The 20,398-nt window shown below is 39.9% G+C and overlaps 1 protein-coding gene across 3 annotated transcripts in view; it reads left to right on the forward strand.

Moving 5' to 3' along the window:
• Positions 1-20,398, forward strand: part of LOC126299108 (gamma-aminobutyric acid type B receptor subunit 1) — a 489,230-nt gene that overhangs the window by 76,571 nt on the left and 392,261 nt on the right. For all 3 annotated transcript variants that reach the window (XM_049990784.1, XM_049990785.1, XM_049990786.1), the window contains exons 14-15: positions 3,340-3,596; positions 16,606-16,743. In XM_049990784.1, the coding sequence (XP_049846741.1) occupies positions 3,340-3,596; positions 16,606-16,743 (395 nt within the window). The remainder of the gene's footprint in view (positions 1-3,339; positions 3,597-16,605; positions 16,744-20,398) is intronic.

The following is a 20,398-nucleotide window of genomic DNA, read 5'->3' on the forward strand; positions in this document are numbered from 1 at the left end:
TGTGCTTTGTAAATAAATGTGCATGCTGTAATCACCTTATCTGTATACTGAAGTCTAATAGTTGTAGATGTAAGAGGAATCGTGCCATTACGTATGAATGGTATGTTTCATCTGTGTTAATATAGGTCAGTTTTAATGCCATTAATAACCTGCTGTACACATGATGTGTGTTACCCATGTAAAATTGGCAGTTATAATTTTAATTTTACTCAAGCCCTTTAAAATTGTTTTAATAACCACACACATTTTTTAGACTTGTGTGTGTGCATGCCCAAAAAAGCAGCAGGTATTTGCCATAGTTTAGTGATATTAGTGTTGTTTTTGTATTATATAGCTTTACATAAGGTTTCATGAGGTAGTTTCAATGAAAGTCCATATTGATATGACATTGACCCACTCAGCAAGAAATGGAATGCACCTGAACACAGAGTTTATGTTAACTGTACACAACCAACTTACTCCATTTTATGTGCGATGGCAGTTTTTTACACAGGCTCATATTTGTAACGAGTGGTCCTCAGCCATGTAGTGTAAATTGTCATGTTGATTTTATTGTATGGTGGTGTAACACGTATTTCCACAGTTCTGCAGATGCTCGTGTTTATCGAGTGTAACATGTAAAATAAAGAAAAGTTACATGTGACTCGTGGCTGCTCTACATTTTAATTTAGTTTTTGTTATGTGTTTGAATGAAAACAAGAGCTCAGTGCATCGTGTCATGCACCTGTATAAGTGTTTGAGGTAAAACTTTTGCAGTTTGTTGAAATGCAGCAGGTGAAATCAGTTCCCCAATTCTTAGTACATATTTTATTGTACTACTTTGGATTTCGTGTGCATATCAGCAAAATAAATAAAACTTCAGATATGTAAAAAGAAATAACCGGCTTCTCATGAACCATCCTTCATGAAGAGATGGCATAATCAGGTCTGTGAAATGTCCTAATATTCAATAAGTGTTTGTGATATTAACCTAAAATCAGTGACTATGTGATTGCTGCAATATACTTTATAATTTGGGGATACTTAAAAATCACAGAGTATCTCTATCTGTAAAATAGCTTATACAAGGACAGGGTACAATTTTTTCAACTTGGCATAGAGATTGCGTTGATATCAATTAAATTTCATTTTGTTATCTTGGTACGTACTGTGCAATGATGCAGGTCATTTTCAAATTGATATGTACAATATGTTTACCCTGTCGGTCCAAAAAAGTTTTGAAGCTACATTTAAAAAGTACAGAAAACTTAAGGTGATGGTTTTAATGCTTCAGATGCTCTGTGTAGTCTCCATGTTGCTCCATTGCTGTTTGTGACACAACAGTGTTGAAATACTACAGCTGCATGCCCACTACTTAACACTACCTGTTCACAATTGACTGATTGAATACATATCAGTTATTTATTGTTGTTAGTTCAAGCTGTCGATATAGTTACTGTGCTGACATCACATATATGCCAGGAATAAAATCAGTCTTGGAACTATTTGGATAGATGATGTATATATACAGCTTTTTAAAGCAGTCCTATCATGTGTAGTTCACTTAAGTTTATGAAGGTTTATATGGAGTATGTATGTTCGTTTTTGGCAGTTAAGAAATGGCCAGGTGCATTCAATTGTGGCTGTTGTGCTATCAGATATAATCCACATGAACTCTGTCCCTAAACTAAAACAACAAATTGACCCATATAGTAACTGCACAATGTGATATTGTATAATAGGCAAAGCTGTATGAAATGGCTCATATTATTGGCATATAAGAAGGAAGAGAGAGTGACATTTTGTACAAAGAATTAATTTTAGTATTTTATTCATCTTCAGCAACTGTAGGTGTATTTATGGAAATAATCAACAACAGGTTGCACAAAAGAAATTTTATTTCCTTAATGGGCTTAGGGACTTAGTGCCCTTCTCCCAAAGGTTTTAATTATCACATTATTTGCGAGTGTCAAAAATAAGATGTATGCAGCATATGGCTGTGGTTATGTGGTTCATAGTGCCTGTACAAAAAATGACATGATGAAACATTGTAATGTCTGCACTTGTTGTTTGGCTTCCTTATGTCATTTTTGTGCAGGCATTATAGCCACATGACCACAGAAGTATGCTGCATGCATCTTATTTTTGATACTTGCAAATAATGTGAAAGTTATAACCTTCTAAAGAAGGGCACTATGTAACTGAAAATAGTTAAGGAAATAAAATTTGTTTTGTGCAACTGGTTGCTAATTATTTCAATAAAGAAGAATTAATTGTGGAAAAGCTTTCTCAAGATGGATGCATCATCCGTTGAGCGCTGTCCAAAAGCTAAAGCAGAAACTTCACTTTTCTGTGGTGTTTGGACTATTTTAAAGAGTGTACTACTGATTTGAAGTGCCAATTTGTTATGGTGATTGAGACCTGGCTCCACCTTTGTATTCAGGAACAACACAGCTGTCAAAGCAGGTGGGTGGAAGCCAGTAGCATTGCAATACAAATGACAAAGAAAGTATATAGGCAGCATTTTTTGGGTTGCAAAAAGTATCACTCTTAATAATTAACAGTGCTTAGCTACTAACTGGTATGTATAGCAAGTCTTCTGTAGCAACTGTTCTCTGAGGTGGCACATTGGTTAAGGCACTGAACAGGCATGTGGGAGAAGCAGACTCAAATGCCAATCTGGCCATCCTTCTATGGATTTCCCAAAGTTTCCTTAAATCTTGTAAGATGTTTGGCTGATTACTGTCCCTATATATGTCCAGTCCAAGCTAATGGTCTGTGTATATTATTCATTTCTTTCCTTTAGAGCACTTATGTGAAAAACTGTGTGAGGGGAGACCTGCTTTGCAAAATAGTCATCTTTCATCAGAACAAACTACCTACACACAGAGGTGCTAAGGCACTGTGAAAAGTGAGGGATATGAAATAAGAACTGTTGGAATATCTACCTAATCTCCAAATTGTTCTTCCAGTGACTTTCATCTGTTAAAGAAATTTGTGACCAAGAAACATTTTAAATCAAAAGAGGAGGTTATAGCTGCTTTAGACAGGTATTTTGGAGGCCTTCACGAATTTCTCTCTACTCTACTCACTGGAAAATGTTGGTAAAAGTGGGCAGCTACAATGAAAAACAAGTGGATTTTGGATATAAACAATCAGAAACTTTCGCTGCCAGGCTGAAAAATGATTTATCTTGTCCTGAGTCTGAACCAACAATGGAAGTCACTGGCACAATGCATGACTAAAATGATTTGTTTGCTGCAAAATATTCTTAGTCTTTAAAACTTACTTTTTATAAATGTCTTCGTATTTTCAGTTGTGACTTCCTATACATATTAATATGTATGTTTGTTTCCACAGGTGTGATGTACGGTTACAAAGGCCTAGTACTGGTTTTTGGACTGTTTTTGGCATATGAGACACGAAGCATCAAAGTGAAACAGATAAATGACTCTCGTTATGTGGGAATGTCTATTTACAATGTTGTGGTGTTGTGTCTTATTACTGCTCCTGTTACAATGGTCATAGCATCACAACAAGATGCTAGTTTTGCATTTGTTGCTCTTGCTGTAATATTCTGTTGCTTCTTGAGTATGGCTCTTATATTTGTGCCAAAGGTAAGAAAGCAATTTGAATTATTTCAGCCCACTTAATGTGTAGGATGTTACCTGATTGTATTCTGACACATGCAGCAATTTCTACGCCATTTAATATTGTGTTACAGCTTTCTATGTAAAGTCTTAGGAAAATGTGATTACATAAAACATTATTAATCTTTGTAGATATATGTTGCAAATAATTGGAAAAGGAAGTGTGTTTGTGTTTCTTTGTTTGAAGAGGGGGGAGAAGGCACTGAGGAAGGAGCAATAACAAGTATTTTTGGCTTTGGTATGAAACCTATATTATTGATACCCTGTGGAGATTGCATGATAGTTGTGTAACTGTGTAGTAGACACTATATGTAAATGTTAGTGACAACAATTTGGTGTTGTGAGGTAACCAGCTTTTAGGACCATTCTCATTATTGCTAAAAACTGATTTTAACAATCAAGAAAGTTCTTGTGCTAACCTTTCAGTCTTAGCATTTATTGGAGAATGACTTAATTACACATAAGAGATGTTCTTAATCAGTGTATTTGCTAGATTCAATATTACTAATATTGAAACTGCTTTCAGTACATGAGTGTTAACTCACCAAAATAATGATTGGGTCTCTTGCTTGCTGTGTCTGCAATGTCAGGTAAGCTAAATGTGTCCCCATGGACAGTGCTAAATGGTCATCAAGGGCGACTCAACCAGCAATGATTAGTGTCAAGTTCTGTACACAAGGGCTCTCTGAAATGACCTCAGGTCATAACTTGCCAGTCTTCTGTTACCATTATGAACATGCTTCAGTAATGAATATCTCAGACAATGGAGACTATGCAACTCTGTCGAAAATAAATTGTTTCAAAAACTAAATCTCAAGCGGATCTATAGAACTGTTAGTGGAAAAAGCTCTGGAACATATGCTGTGCATCACTTTTGTATTAATTTTGCTCAGGCAAACTCTTGAGTAGAGATACAACTATTCACATAGTCCATCAGGTGGTATTCACAAGCAACTTTACCTGAAATGTCTTTTAGAAGTCCTTCTGAGAGGATGCCTAGAAATTTGTTAGTTAATAACACATTTTCATCTACATCTACAATATAGCAGTGCCTGTGCTATTCTGAATTACAATGCCAGGTTCCTTTGGACATACATTTCCAAAGGAACAGGCACTCTGGCGACTACAGCCATCATGGAATACATGAAGTGTTTTTGCAGTTGCGAATATGGACTACCATCAGCAGTATAATGAAATGACGACAATGAAAATTTGTGCTCGGCCAGGCCTTGAACCTGGGTTTTCCACTTATCATGAGCGGTTGCTTTACCATACGTACAGATCTGAAGGAACTTTGCGTCATAATTCGGAATAACACAGGCACTACAATATTGTATTTATCTTCCAACACCGAGCAAGTGACTTCTTAGTAAAATGTCTCCCCTGTACATGAATATACATAATGGATGTATGAGCACAGGTTGTTAGAAACATGTTCGATGACATGGAAGTTTGGGTCTGGCCGTGATTCACATTCAGGTAGCCAAATGGCAAGGCGACCACATGTGATAAGCTGGAAATCGGGGTTCGAGTCCCGATCTGGCACAAATTTTCAGTCTAGTCATTCCATTATACAGCTGATGGTTGTGCGTATTTGCAACTGCGAATACATTTCATGTATATCAAGTTCATCTATATTCCATAAGCCGTTAAAATGTTTTGCAGAGGGTACTTTGAACTCAAATCTCTCTGTTATACTGCCAGTGTCTTTTTGTGAGATACATGTAGGAAGAAACAGTATATTAGTTGACCCCTCTAACAGTAAACCACTTTGTGTCTGCCACTTGTAGCATGATGAGCATCTCTTTGACACTTTTGCACTTGCTAAATGAACCTGTGACATAACATGTTACTTTTCTTTTGATCTTCTCTGGTTCCTGTATCAATCATATCTAGTATGGATCCAAGACCCACAAGCAATATTAAAGTATTGGTCAAACAAGGTTCTTGTAAGCTACCTCCTTCATGGGTGGACTACAGTTCCTGTGGGTCCTTCCATTGAATCTCTCTGGCACCTGCCTTACCTGCGATTAATTATATGTCATCATTCCGCTTTAGATCCCTCTTTGCACATACTCCCAGATATTTCATGGGTGTGACTGCTTCCAGTGTTTGTCATGCAATTGTGCAATCACACAATAATGGGTCTTTCTGCCTATTGATGTGCAATATGTTGCATTTGTGTTGATGGTCAGTTGCCAATTTCTGCCTGAAGTCATGTGGTCCTCTGAAGGCCTTTTTGCATTTCACTACAATTTTCTTGTGGATGCAACTTCTCTCCCTATAATAATGTCATTTGCAAAAAGCTTCATGGAACTTCCAATATTATGTGTTATGTCACGTGTGTACATTGTGAAAAATATTAGTCCTGAACACTCCCTTTGCAGTACACCTGAAGTACTTTTTCGTCTGAAGGTCACTCTCTGCATTAAGAATGACATGCTGTATTCTGTTTCATGTTCTGTTTGCTAGGAACTCTTCAGTTCAATCACAAAGCTGGTCTGATATTCTGTAGACTTATATTTTGTTCATTAGACAAAAATTCAAAAATGTATCAAACACTTTCCTGAGGATGCAGCTCATGTCAGTAACCTGGATTCCAGTGTCAACTGCTGTCATGGACAGGTAAAACCAATTGGGTTTCATGTGATTGTTGTTTATGGAATCAGTGTTGATTCCTATAGAGATTTTGGCCTACAGAAATGTAATATGCGAGCATGAAACATGTTCAGACTTCCAAATAGTAGTAACATCAGTGATATAGGCCTATAGTTTTGTTCATCTGTCCAACAACCCTTCTGGAAAATGTATAATTTCTACAATTTTCTAATCACTAGAAATGCTTCGCTCCGTTAGTGATCTACGGTACAGTGCTGCTTGAAGAGGAGTAAGTTCGAACAAAAAACTTCAAATGAACGTATGCACTTTTCTTAACCGTATCATACATACAGCTGTTTGAAAATCACGGCCATCAATCACATGTTCTTCGTCATCAGCACTCACATGTGAATACAATCAAAGTGGCATTAGGCTGCTTAGTGTTGTCTTTACTGACCATTTCAATGCACACTTCGCTTGTGCATTCTGTAGTGCCAGTGACAGAGGACCTCACTGAAACGTATCCTGAGCATTGGATTGGTCGCCGTGGTGTCATTTCTTGGCATTACATTACTGTTTGTTGGTTTGGCTTAAGAGTAAAGTCTACAAGTGCACAGTGGACTTAAAGGAGGAAATTCTACCTTGTATTTTACATGCATGTACTCAAGTAAGGACCATATGAATAAGCTCACATCAGCAACACAGCAGCTGTCTACAATGGCTGCAAAATGCATTGCAGCTGACAGTGGACTTTTTGAACATGTTTTGTGAGGAAGTGTACACAATTAAACAAAACATTAGATCACAGTGTTTCATTTACTATCACCTGCATTTATCTTGTTCCCAATTGTTATCATTTGTTTCCTCAGAAACTGTTAAGAATAGGAGATGAGTTCATATTACTTTTTTTGTTCAGAATCACTAAAAATATCACCCCTCAAATCATGCATCTTCCCTGCTGACTCATCCTGTATACAAATGTATAGATATCCTATCAGGTCCAATTGACCCCTTCTGTTGAGTGATTTCAGTTTATTTTCCTGTCCTGTGGTCACCTACATTGATGTTGCTGTGGCAGTTTAAAAGGGGACTCACAGTGTATCTGGACAGATGGATAACATCTGTTTACTGATGAAATGTAGGACCAAAACTTCTAAGGATTTTTCGTCAAATTGGTAGATAGAATTTTACTTTCACGTAGGTTGAACACTTAATGCATGACCCTCTTTATGCTAATTTTGGTATTGTTCAGTTTTTGTTTGTCAATGAGACTTCAGCCAAGTTTAAAACAACAGTGAAGTTCTCTTTGCCTTTGGAGCAACTTAATAATGTGTCTATCAAACCATGGCAAGCTTTTCTCGACCCTCACAACTTTGTGTCGCACATAGCATACCTGTGTAAGGTGTATTGTATATTGATTGCTCATTAACTTTATCCATTCATACTCAACATTTTCAGTCCCAGAGATAAATATTTCTTGTCGGCCATTCAGGTAATGTGATGTCCGCCTCTTGTCACACTTGCTAAGCAGAAATAATCTTGATACATTTCTTTACATTCCTATTTATAGCTGTATTGTTATAATCATAGATTCCCAATTCTGTGTTAACTGAGTCAAAAAGTTCGGCCTTGTTTGGAGATCTAAAATGTTATCTTCGTGAGTCAGCTCTCTGATAAACTAATCAAGGTAATTTTCAGATAAGGTATTTAGAACAATTTCACACACATTCCTGCATCTGGTAAGTTATAACCTCCCCCAATACTATAGCAAAACCAGGAAATGTACGTACAATATTCTTGAAGTTTTTCATCAAACAATCCACCACCACCATTCCTGAGGCAAGATTTTTATTAAAGTGGATGATTACCATGGTTGGTCTACCTGTAACACTTATCTTCATACTAATTATTTCAAATTTGGAATCTTTACTGGCCCTGTTAGATGTTATTTACAGCTATAAACGCAATTTCACCACTGATGTTCTTCTTATCTTTGTGATATACATTGCAGTCAGAATTTAGAATTTCATTGCTACTAACATCTGACTTCAGGTAGCTTTCTGCCCCAAGTACTATGTAGGCATAATTGCTGTTCACAAGCAAAAGTAGTTCTGGGAGCTTTTGGTGGAAACTCCTGCAGTTTACTGATACTACAGTGAGGTGACAAAAGTCATAGGATACCTCCTACTATTGTTCCACACCTCCTTTTGCCTGGTGTAATGCATCAACTCACTGTAGCATGGACTCAACAAGTCGTTGCAAATCGTGCAGAAATATTGAGCCGTGCTGGTGCTATAGCCATTCATAATTGCTAAAGTGTTGACAGTACAGGATTTTGTACATGAACTGACCTCTCGATTATGTCCCATAAATGTTCAATGGGATTAGTGTCAGTTGATATGGGTGTCCAAATCATTCGCTCAAATTGTCCAGAATGTTTTTCAAATGAATTGCGAACAATTGTGGGCCAGCAACATGATGCATTGTGATCCATAAAAATTCCATTGTTGTTTGGAAACATGAGGACCATGAGTGGCTGCAAATGATCAGTGATTGTTTCAGTTGGACCAGAGGACCTAGCCCATTCCATGAAAACACAGCCCCTACCATTATGGAGCCACAACCAGCTAGCACAGTGCCTTGTTGACAACATGGGTCCATGGCTTCATGGGATCTGCACCATATTTGAACCCTATCATCAGCTCTTACCAACTAAAACTGCAACTCATTTGACCAGGCCATGGTTTTGCAGTCTTCTAGGGTCCAACTCATATGGTCACAAGCCCAGGATAGGTGCTGCAGACAGTATTGTGATGTTAACAAAGGCACTCATAACAGTCGTCTGGTGCCATAGTCCATTAATAGCAAATTTTGCATCATTGTTATAACAGATATGTTCATCCTTCTTTCCACATTGATTTCTGTGTTCATTTTGTGTAGTGCTGTTTGTTTGTTAGCACTGAAAACTCTACACAAATGCCACTGTTCTCAAACATTAAGTAGAGGCTGTCAGCCTCTGCATTGTCCATCATGAGAGATAATGGCTGAAATTTGATATTCTAAGGATGCTCATGATGCTGTGAATCTTGGATTATTGAATTCCCTAATGATTTCCGAAATGGAGTGTCCCATGCATCTTGCTCCAACTACCATTCCAAAGTGTGTTAATTCCCAGTGTGTGGCCATAATCACATTGAACACCTGAGTGCAAATGACAGTTCCGCTGCTCTTTTATACCTTGTGTACATAATACTACTTAAAGCAGAATATGAGATCATTTCAGTTCGCCCTTACATCCCCAACCCTTGCATTGCCATCAGTGTCAGCGGTTTAATCATACCAGCCAGTCATGTTTCAATCTGGTCAAATGCGTTACATGTGGCAGGGATGCCCATGAGGGTGATTGTCCACCTCCATCCCCTCGTTGCATCAACTGTATGGGCGACCACGCTGCTGCTTCTAGTGATTGCCCCATTTTCAAAGATGAACAAATTATTCAGGAAATCAGAGTGAAGGAAAAGGTGTCCATATTTGCTGCTTGTAAGTTATTTGCCAGTAGAAAGCCCACTGTGCTCCCAGCAGGTAAATATAGCACTGACCTTGCATCTCCTCGGCCTGCTGAGGAGGTAGCCACACAGACTTGCGATCTCACCTTTAGCGCTACGGTTGTCAGATCGGCCAACCGAAAGATCACCCGTTCATCCTCCCCACTATCGCCTGCTCACTCTCAGGCTCACCCTTCATCGACTCCTGCTAAATCACGGGCCCCAAAATCGGACACTCTGGCTTCCAAGAAAGAGCCTACTCGCAAAGATTTTTTACATACTCCGACCTCCCAACCATCGATTCCTCCCTCCTCTCACCATCCTACTTCCAAGAAGGCTAAAAAAAAAAAACAAAGTCCCTCTCCTCCTCCACCACGGCGTGTCTCATCTACAGTGCCTCCCAGCAGTAGCCACCCTCAGCCGTCTTCCAGGTTGCCGAGATGCACTGCTGGCGGCCAATCCACCAGCCGATCACTGGTGGCAGGAGCTGCCCCCAAGCAACCTATGGCTCAGGATCTTCTGCCTTTGGCTGAATGCTGTTCCACGCTATCAGCCACCATCTCTCAGTGGTCGTTGAGTTGACGGCAACCGTGGTGAGATTTGTCCCTTTTCTATCTGCCCTATGTTGATTATCCATTGGATTATCCACAGAATTCACTCATGTCAGGATGAATTGTCAATTATCTTATGATCCTACTCTCCGGTTGTCTTGTCTTCAGGAAACAAAGCTACATCCTCATGATCGCTTTGTCTTCCCTCATTTGCAATCAGTCCGGTTTGATCTGCCCTCTGTTGATGGCACTCTGGCACACGGGGGACTTATGATTCTTCTCCATGATACTGTCCATTATCCCGCAATCCCCTTAAAACAGTTCCTTCCAAGCTGTCACTGTATGTCTTTCCCTTCTGGATACACCTTCTCCCTTTGTACCGTATACATTCCATTGTTCACACCAATGGCAACAGCCGATCTCCTTCATCTCCTTGGTCAGCTCCCCCCCCCCCCCCCCCCTCCCCCCGTCCCCCAATTTGCTGGTTGGGGACTTCAGTGCCCACCACCTGCTTTGGGGATCTCCACGTCCTTCTCCGCGAGGCTCCCTATCGATTGACCTCTTCCACCAAGTGGATCTTCGTTGCCTCAACACTGGGGAACCTACATTTTTGTCTGCCTCCATGTCAAACTTCTCTCATTTGGACCTTCTGGTTGGTACTGTTCAGCTAACTCGACACTTTGAATGGTTCACTCTAGCGGATAAACACTCAAGTGACCATTTTCCATGTGTCCTTCGATTACAGCCACAACTGCCATCTATGCACCCAAGATGCTGGAAATTTTCCCTAGCCAATTGGACACTTTTCTTCTATCTAGTGACATTCGATGGCTGTCACTTTCCTAGCATTGATGATCAGTTCACTCATGTTATTGAAGTTATTTTTACAGCTGCGGAACATTCAATACCTCATACCTCCCCTTTGCCCCGGCATCCCCGAGTTCTGTGCTGTGACGCAATACACAAGCAGAGACATGCTCTTCGCGTTTTCCGCCACCATCCTACATTGGCCAATTGTATCTGCTCTAAGCAATTATGTGCACGATGCCATCCTTTAATTCCTTCACTCCCTCATCTGTAGTTTGGTGGAGTTGAATTCGATGGTTATCCAGAATGTATAGTTTCTCCCTGACATCTGGGCTCACTGTCGCGCATGATGCCTTAGTGGACCCAGTTGCAGTTTCTAACTCATTGGGTCAACACTTTGCTCAGATTTTGAGCTCTTCAAATTACCCGCCAGCCTTTCTCCTAAAGAAATAAGCAGCGGAGTGTCACCTCTGGCTTTCTCCTCTCAAAATCGTGAAAGCTATAATACTGTTTTCTTTATGTGGAAACTCCAACACACACTCTTCCTGTTCTGCCCCAGGACCGGATGACATCCATGTCCAAATGTTGCTGCATTTATCATACTGTAGTCTGCATTACTTCCTTCGCCTTTATAATCCAATTTGGACTGACAGTACCTTTTCCAGAAGATGGCGGGAAGCTATCATCATTCCTGTTCCAAGAACTGGAAAGGACAAACATCTCCCCTCTAGCTATCGTCCCATTTCTCTCAAGAGTGGTGTTGGTAAGGTTTTGGAGCATATGGTGAATTGCCGTTTAGGCTGGTTGGTTTTAACACCTGTCCAATGTGGTTCCTGAAAGCATCATTCTGCAGTTGACCATCTTGTTGCTCTCTCCACTTATATCGTGAACAATTTTCTCAGGAAACGCCAACCGCTAGCAATATTTTTTGATCTGGAGATAGCATATGATACTTGTTGGAGGACAGGTATCCTCCGCACACTGTTCTCTCGAGGCTTTCGAGGGCAGCTACCTCTTTTTATTCGTGAATTTATGACCGAGCACACCTTTCAGGTGTGGTTGCACGCCACTCACTCTCGCACTTTCTCCCGTGAAAATGGGGTGCCCCAGGGCACCATACTGAGTGTTGTACTATTTGCCGCCACCATAAATCCAATTATGGACTGTCTCCTTCCCAATGTCTCAGGCTCTCTCTTTGTTGACAATTTTACAATCTACTACAGCTCTCAATGGACCAGCCTTCTTGAACGAAGTCTTCAAGGGTGTCTCGATCGCCTCCACTCATGGAGCATCGAAACTGGCTTCCGCTTTTCTCCCAATAAGATCGCCTGTGTAAATTTTTTGTGTTTTACAGAGTTTCTTCCACCTTCCCTACACCTAGGCCCTGTCAACCTTCTGTTCGCTGATATCGCCAAATTCTTGGGACTTATGTTTGACAGAAAACTGTGCTGGTCTTCCTACATTTCATATCTTGCAGCTCACTGTATGCGATCCCTCGACACTCTCCGTGTTCTAAGTGGTACCTTGGAGAGCAGACCGAGTGGTCCTCCTCTGCCTATATCCGCCTACATCATGCCTTAGTGCGCTCAAAATTGGAGTACGGAAGCATAGTTTACTCCTGTGCACAGATGTCTATTCTTCAGCGTCTCGACTCTGTCCACCACAAGGGATTCCATTTAGCATCTGGAGCTTTTTATACCAGCACTGTGGAGAGCCTTTACGCTGAGACTGCTGAACCTCCACTATCCAATCAGCGAGCTGTCCTACTGAGTCGTTATGCTAGTCATCTGTCTTCCATGCCTGCCCATCTGACCCATGTCCTTTTTTTTGACGCCTCCTTGGATGTAGGGTATGGAAGCCACTGTTCCTCTCTACCACCACCGGGTGTCCACTTCCGTCATCTGTTACATTCTCTTTCCTTCCACTTTCCTAAAACTTCATTGACAAATGGTGGTATGGTGCCACCTTGGCTTTGTCCCTGGACCTGCCTTCTCTGTGCCCTTTGTCAGCTTCCCCTCAAGGATAGTACCCCCCCCCCCCCCCCCCCTCTGTGTGCACAAATGAAGGATGCCACATTTATGTACACTGATGGCTCAAAGACCACATTCGGTGTTGGAAGTGCCTATATTGTTGGAAACACCCCTAATAGATTTCAGCTTCCCAACCAGTGTTTGGTATTTACTGCGGAGCTTTATGCTGTTCTCCAGGCTGTCCAATACATCCATCGCCATAAGCGGCTACAGTATATTATATGCTTGGATTCGCTCAACTCTCTTCTCAACCTCCAAGTTCTTTATCCTTTCCACCCTCTGGTCCACCAGATTCAGGATAGCCTCCACTTGGGGGGAGTCTCTGTGGCATTCCACTGGATCCCAGGGCACGTTGGTATCTGCGGAAACAAGGCAGGCGATATAGCAGCCAAGGCTGCAATCTCACTTCCTCAGCCTGCTGTTCGCATGGTTCCCTTTGCTGATCTACAGAGCATTTTATGTCGTCATGTTACTCTTCTATGGCACACACATTAGTTTACAGTTCCTGATAATAAATTACAGGCTGTATATCTCTTCCCTGTGCTTGGGCCTCTTCCTCCCGGCCTCGTAATTTTAACTAGACTCTGGATAGGACACTGTCTTTTTAGCCGTCGACATCTTTTAAGTGGTGATCCTCCCCTGCTTTGTCCTCACTGCTCTCAACCATAGACACCAAGACAACTTTTACTTTAGTGCCCCTATTTTAATCTGCTATGTGCCCATTTACAATTGTCACCTGATATATCTTCCCTTTTAGCTGATGACACGTGCTCAGCCGATCACTTCCTTCAGTTTATCAGTGTCAGTGAGATGGCATTGGTCATTCGAAGCTCCTTTTTGGGGAATACAACCCCCCTCCCTTCCCCTTCAATAGTAGTTTTCTAAGATTTCCTTCTGCTTTGAGTTTCCCTCCTCCTTGAGTTTCACTCCCATTGCTGCTGATTTCACATTCGGTTTTTTACACTCCCCTAAGCCACAGAATGGGTGCTTATGATTGTAGCAGTTTTGAACCCTAAAAAATAAAAAATAAAAATAAAAAAGCTACCACTATTTGTATTCATGCATATCATTATCCCATGCCCTTTTGTCTTTCTTCATTCTGCCATGACAGATGATACTCTTTCATTAAGGGAGCTGATATCCTTTGTTTCTCTATCATAAAAAATCCACATGTGCACATCACAGATACTGCTATCATAGTAGCCACTTGTTGCATATGGTGCAGTACTGACCTGCTAAGAGGGTCCTGCGGCTATCCATTCAATAGTGGAAATTAAGAAGTCCACATCAAAAATCACCACAGAATTGTCTATGAATCTGATTTAAGCCTTCCACTCGACTCCAAACCACGTTTGAGGCAAAATTTCTTAACAAAAGCAGCAAGCTGACAGTAGAAACTGAGAATGACTTTTGAACCCAGGTGGCAGGAGTCATTTGTGATGAAATGATCCACAATTTGCAGCCCATTACATCTAGTGCTATCAGTGACCACTGACAGAGCATCCTCTAAATCTTGGTTGAGACTCTTTGGCAAGCAGAGTAGAGACTGGTCTTCCTTTGTGACCTGCTCATTATTTCCTGAAGAGGCTCCATCACCTGTCTTAACATTGTAGCTCCCAGTGACTAGCAAATCCACCCATTGTGCTTGTCAAGACCTTTCAAGAAGATTGCCCCAGTCCCAAAAGATCAGGCATCCTGTGCTTGTTCAGATGTACTTCCAGCAGTTGACAATACGTCACACCTATTTTTAAGGCATAAAGGGACAACTTTGTGGGCAGCTTACACTTTTACCTTTTGCACAAAGATTCAAAATCCTGCTATTGTTTGCCATTCACCACAGTGAGTGTTAGTTGATCAGGATGAGTGAATGGGAACACACTGCAGCAGTGATCGTGGATGACACTATAGGCACCAGAGATCTCAAAGCATTCATGTCGGCTGCCTCAACACCACCGCAGTCCAGAGCAGCAGCATGAAACCCCTACACTGTGCCTAACACAGCTTCCGACTGTTTCCGGAAAGCGGACAACTCCTCTTGCTTCTGTACACAGTTGGCTCACTCTTTATCCATCTTTAGTCCATGTTTGTTTATTCGACAATGAATATAACACTAACTCAAGCAATTGCTTGATGTAGTCTTAAGTACTGATGCTATGCTGCTTCTTGTTATCTATATACTTCATTTAGCTCACAAAATATGCAAACACTTAAAAAAATTAATCAACACCAGTTAAAAAAGTCAAATCCACCGAAGCATGCATGAACAAAAACTAAACCAAACAACAGAACAGAAATTGTTGCTACTACTTTCGATTGCACTTGACTGGAGCTGCGAAGGGTTAAAAATTCCCAAGAATGTTATGTGCTCTGACAAAAGCATTTGATTTAGTATATCACTCCATACCTTTTCACATTTATGAGTGGTCACTCCTCTGTTATAACATAGTCTTTCTTTTACAACAAGACTAGGTTTATGCATTTAGGTTGATTTGTGCATGTGTGTACAGAGTCATGAATGTGTGTGCGTGCGTGTCTATGGGCACACGTGTGTGTGTGTGTGTGTGTGTGTGTGTGTGTGTGTGTGAACAGATTCCATTTTAGTGTGCATGTTAATTGATATTTTACCTATTTTTGATAACACTTCTCTTAAGTATTTTATACAAGAGCTAAAGAAATCATAGTTGTGTGGCCTCAAAAATCACTGCTGCCACCACCACCACCACCTTCTTGCTCTTCCTCCTCCTCCTCTCCCTCCTCTCTGTAATTTTCAGTCCTTTTCCAACTGAGTGACATCAGCAAGCTTTAAAAAAATAAAAATAAAAAATAAAAAAAACATACCTTCTCCCTCCTGCAGCTTACCAATAAATACATCATATAAGGTGAAGAAATTTCATTTTAGGATTACTTTTTAGGCTGTGGTTAAGCCATTCACAAAATTGTTTCTCTTAGAGATGATGTTCCTACTTGGTTAACAGTAGAGCAGAATTTGAAAGAAGAGAACGAATGCAATTTGTAGTTGAGGCTCAGTTTAGTTGAGCTGAAAGAGTGTTTTAAAAGACAACCAGGTTTTTTGTTGCACAGTTCTGGACTTGTTACTATTAATGTTAAATCAAAAATTTTGCTGTTGTGTTTGTGTGGAGAAATTGCTGTCATGAGGTGGTAGTCATGGAGAAGATAGTGTGTTGCTATCTTTTAAGATATTAGCACGAGTATTATTATTTGTTGCCTTCATTATTAAATTTTCCTGTCTTTATTTATTGACTCATAATTCCCTTCTCCTGCTCCTTAGATATCTACTATTCCTCTGCTAGTCAATGCTATTCATTCCTTCACCTGTAATTCATCGCATTTTTTGTGTACTGACAGATATCTTAGGTTTCTTTCAATATAGATGATACTTTTGCCGTATGAATGTATACAGTACTTTTTATCTATACAATTACAGGTAATAGAGGTGATCAGACATCCACGCGATAAAGCAGAATCAAAATACAATCCTGATGTTGGCATGACAAAAGAAGATGAGGAAAAATACCAGAAACTGGTGGCAGAAAATGAAGAATTACAAAAGCTTATAGCTGCTGTAAGTAACACCCAAACTAAGTATTTGTGTGTACTTTCCTTTTCCTTGCATCCTTACATGTTATAGAAAGATGAATTTCTGTTTCTTGCTTTTTTGTTTTACTTTTGATAGACTGCATATGTCTGTGTGGTGCCATTATGTTTACCACAATGCCAGATTTAATTAACTTAAGATGGTAGGCTGTCCAGTTTAATAATCATTTTTACTTCATACTTCATGAGATTACAGTTTAGAGCTGTGCTGTGTCAGAAAAGTAAAATTCTCAGGACAAACAAAAATGTTCAGTAATGTCTGGAATATCCATTTGTGCTTTTTTTGAGTGTTATAGTAATTCACTTCATTGTGTACATGTTCATATCATTTTGAAAATTGTTTAAATACAACAGGAGTCAATAATATCTTTAAAAGAACTCTGTCAGTCCTCTAAAAATAGATCTCTTATCATGATTGCGAAATGACATTTTTGTTTTTTTTCAGCCCGTTTCAGTGGAAAAAAAAGTGGAAAGGTTGTAGGACATGCTGGAATATTCCTGCTTCAGCCCCTGTAATTTCATAGTTTCATGAAGTTCTAATCGGTGGCAGTGCTATATGTAGCTTTCAAAGTGGCGTCTGTAACGGAGGTGCGTTCCAAGCAGAAAGCTGTCATTGAGTTTCATTTGATGAGAAACCAGAGCATCTCACATGCAGATATGCACTTGCATGATGTCTTTGGAGCCCTGGCACTGAACAAAAGCACAGGAGTTGTTTGGCAAGGCATCTGTCATCATCACAGCAATATCACGCTAACCTGTCTGATCTTCCATGTGTCAGCCAGCTGCACACAGCTGTGACTCCTCCAGCGTTGCAATTTGAGAGCACTCTCATTCGAGGTGATTGACGGGTCACAATCAAACACCTCACTGCACAACTGGACATCTTTGTTGGTAGTGCAGGCATATTCACCCACCAGTTGGGACACTCAAAGTTGTGTGCTCACTAGGTTCCTTGCCACCTAGCAGAAGACCATAAATAGCAATGAAGGACCGTCTGTGCAGAATTGCTTGTGTATTATGTGGATGATGGGTAGTTTACTGATGATGCAGCAAGATGTTGGGTCTGGCATCAACCAGTAGAGTGGTACTGTGGGGGCATATTAACCCTCTCAGTAAGGTGGTGTAAGGATGTTGCATTGAACAGAGATTATGTTGGAAAATAGGGGCCGAAAGAGTGGGGAATAATATGGTGTACTGGAATCTTGAATAAAGCCAATCCGCTCTCAGGAAAAAAAGAGTTGCATTACTTATTGAAAGCCCCTCGTACTTATGTATGTAGTACATGCAACTGCATACACCATCTCATCTGATGTTCCAGATACTGATTTCCTTAAATAATTCAGTCGCTGTTTGCAGTAGTGGACCAGTCCCGCTGCTCAGTTCCGGTCTGCTGTGCTAATCATTCTTGTTCACCTGGAAGGTGTGTGTGTGTGTGTGTGTGTGTGTGTGTGTGTGTGTGTGTGTGGAGAGCTGTTCTCCAACTAAGATCACCAAGTCAACAGATACTCAGACGTCAGTTTTTTTCTTATATATTCATTGTAAGCATTTCACATTAACATCTTACTGAGCACTAGGTTAATATCGTAATCACCAGAGTAGACAATGTTGTGTATGTGACAGATCATCACTCAAGATCCAAATCAACACAATTTTATGCCTCTGCACAGAGAAGAAGCCTGCCATACATTATCCATGGCACTGTTCTATGGGCCAAGCTCATCTCTGACAAATCACCAGCAGGGAGTAAGCGGTCCCACATCACAGCAGGTTTCGGTGTTTTAACACTCGTACCACTCTCCACATATACAGCTTCCATGGCTTACTCTGTCTCTGCACACAATTTCCCCCATTTCCCACATAGTTGGCTGTCTAGTCTTTGTGCCTGTCTTACACATTAAGAAATCTTCTGAAATATTTTGTTGTGCCTATCTTACACTTTAAGAAATCTTCTGAAATATTTTGTTCGCTAAGTTAAACACTGAGTGTGATTTTCTATGTCCTATATAATGGCCTGTGATGCTACAATAGGTATTTGGAACAAATGTATAAATTAATCATTTAAATTTATAGGACATCATTTTTATAACAGTATGTCACTCATACACACCCTTAGTTCTTGATGTGTTCTGTAAACCACCTTGCCTCCGAGTGGTAAAAATCTTACCTCAAATATGAGTGCAAACAAGATGGCAAAATAAAGCTATGACTTCACAGAGGAAAATAAATATTTTATTCCCCTCTTTCTTTTTTCTCATTCACTATATGTAATAATGTCAAACGTACATGTTATTGATTTCAAAGCCAAATGACATATTTTGTGCACCTAGAAGGGTGCGGGAATGTGTCTAAATCCACATTTTTGTGCCATCTCTTGCTAGGGAGTGTGACAAAACTGTTTTCCATGTATCAGCAAACCCAAATACACCCTAACTTTATCATTCTCAACAGAAGTTACAAGATTAAACTCACTGAGGTCACTGGCAAAAATCAGAATGACTCAGTTATATAACTGTACCTTTCTTGCCTCCTTTCTCTTTACCCCTGTTTGGCTCAGAGGTTTGCTTCATGAAGTGTATCATTGTAAAAATTGCAATACATTGAAGGAATAAGCAGAAAACTATGAATTTTCTACCAAGTGTTACTCATCAGATACACAATTACAGTTTTAGATTTATACAAGCACATTGCTGGTGCAAATTCAATGTTTCTGATAGTTGGTAATAACTAGGGTCAGGAAAAAATCATTGGAATTTATAGCCAAATTAGTTTTTTTTTTTCATTTGGAGCTATTTTTTGCCAAGTTCTAAGTTATTATTTTCCAAATTCAGTATCTTTGTCACCAGACTCGGTGTTACTTCTTACCAGATTTGGTGTTGTTCATTTTTCCAAATTTGGTGTTTTTTTCAAATTTTGTGTTGTATTTGCTAATTTTGGTACCATTTTTGTCATCAGATCAAAGCTCATTACATGGGATGAACTGTCAGTTTAAGATTATATGTGAAACTCACCTTTGAGGAGATTAGAAGTCAAAATGCGGTTTTAACATTCAATAACTATCAGTAACTAATATTAGTAAACTGCCACCTTCACACATATAAAATTTTTGTACAGCAGAATTAAAAAATTTGCAGTATCTCATAAAAAAACTGCCAATTTTGCATGATTTCACTAAAAACTGCTAATTTCATGTATTGTTTTCTCGAAATTTTCTGTCTCTTAGTAATAACTGCAATAATAGCCTATGTATTGTGTGAAAGTGTATCTAACAAATATTTAGTATGTTGCTGGGTGGCTGCATCTCAAACTCATTTTATATAGTTTGCTGTTACTGTCTGCTCATGATAGCCCCTTTGCCAAGTTGTTATACTGTGTAACTGTCCAGTCAGTAACACATCAAGAGAATTTGTGAAGCTGGTAAAAAGTGAGATCTGCCATCCTGTGAAGAATACCTGGAGATTTAGGACTATATGTACTCGTGTTTGTCTTTTAATACTGAGGCTGTAGTATGCTGAAGGTATGAGTGTGCATATTTGATTATTAATTAATATTGGCAGCACCCTCCTACATTTGTTGTTGGGATATACTCAACAATTGCTCCCACAGGGAAGTCACAGATCCCAAAG

This window comes from Schistocerca gregaria, chromosome X (genome assembly GCF_023897955.1).
Source record: "Schistocerca gregaria isolate iqSchGreg1 chromosome X, iqSchGreg1.2, whole genome shotgun sequence".
In the NCBI taxonomy this organism is placed as follows: domain Eukaryota; kingdom Metazoa; phylum Arthropoda; class Insecta; order Orthoptera; family Acrididae; genus Schistocerca; species Schistocerca gregaria.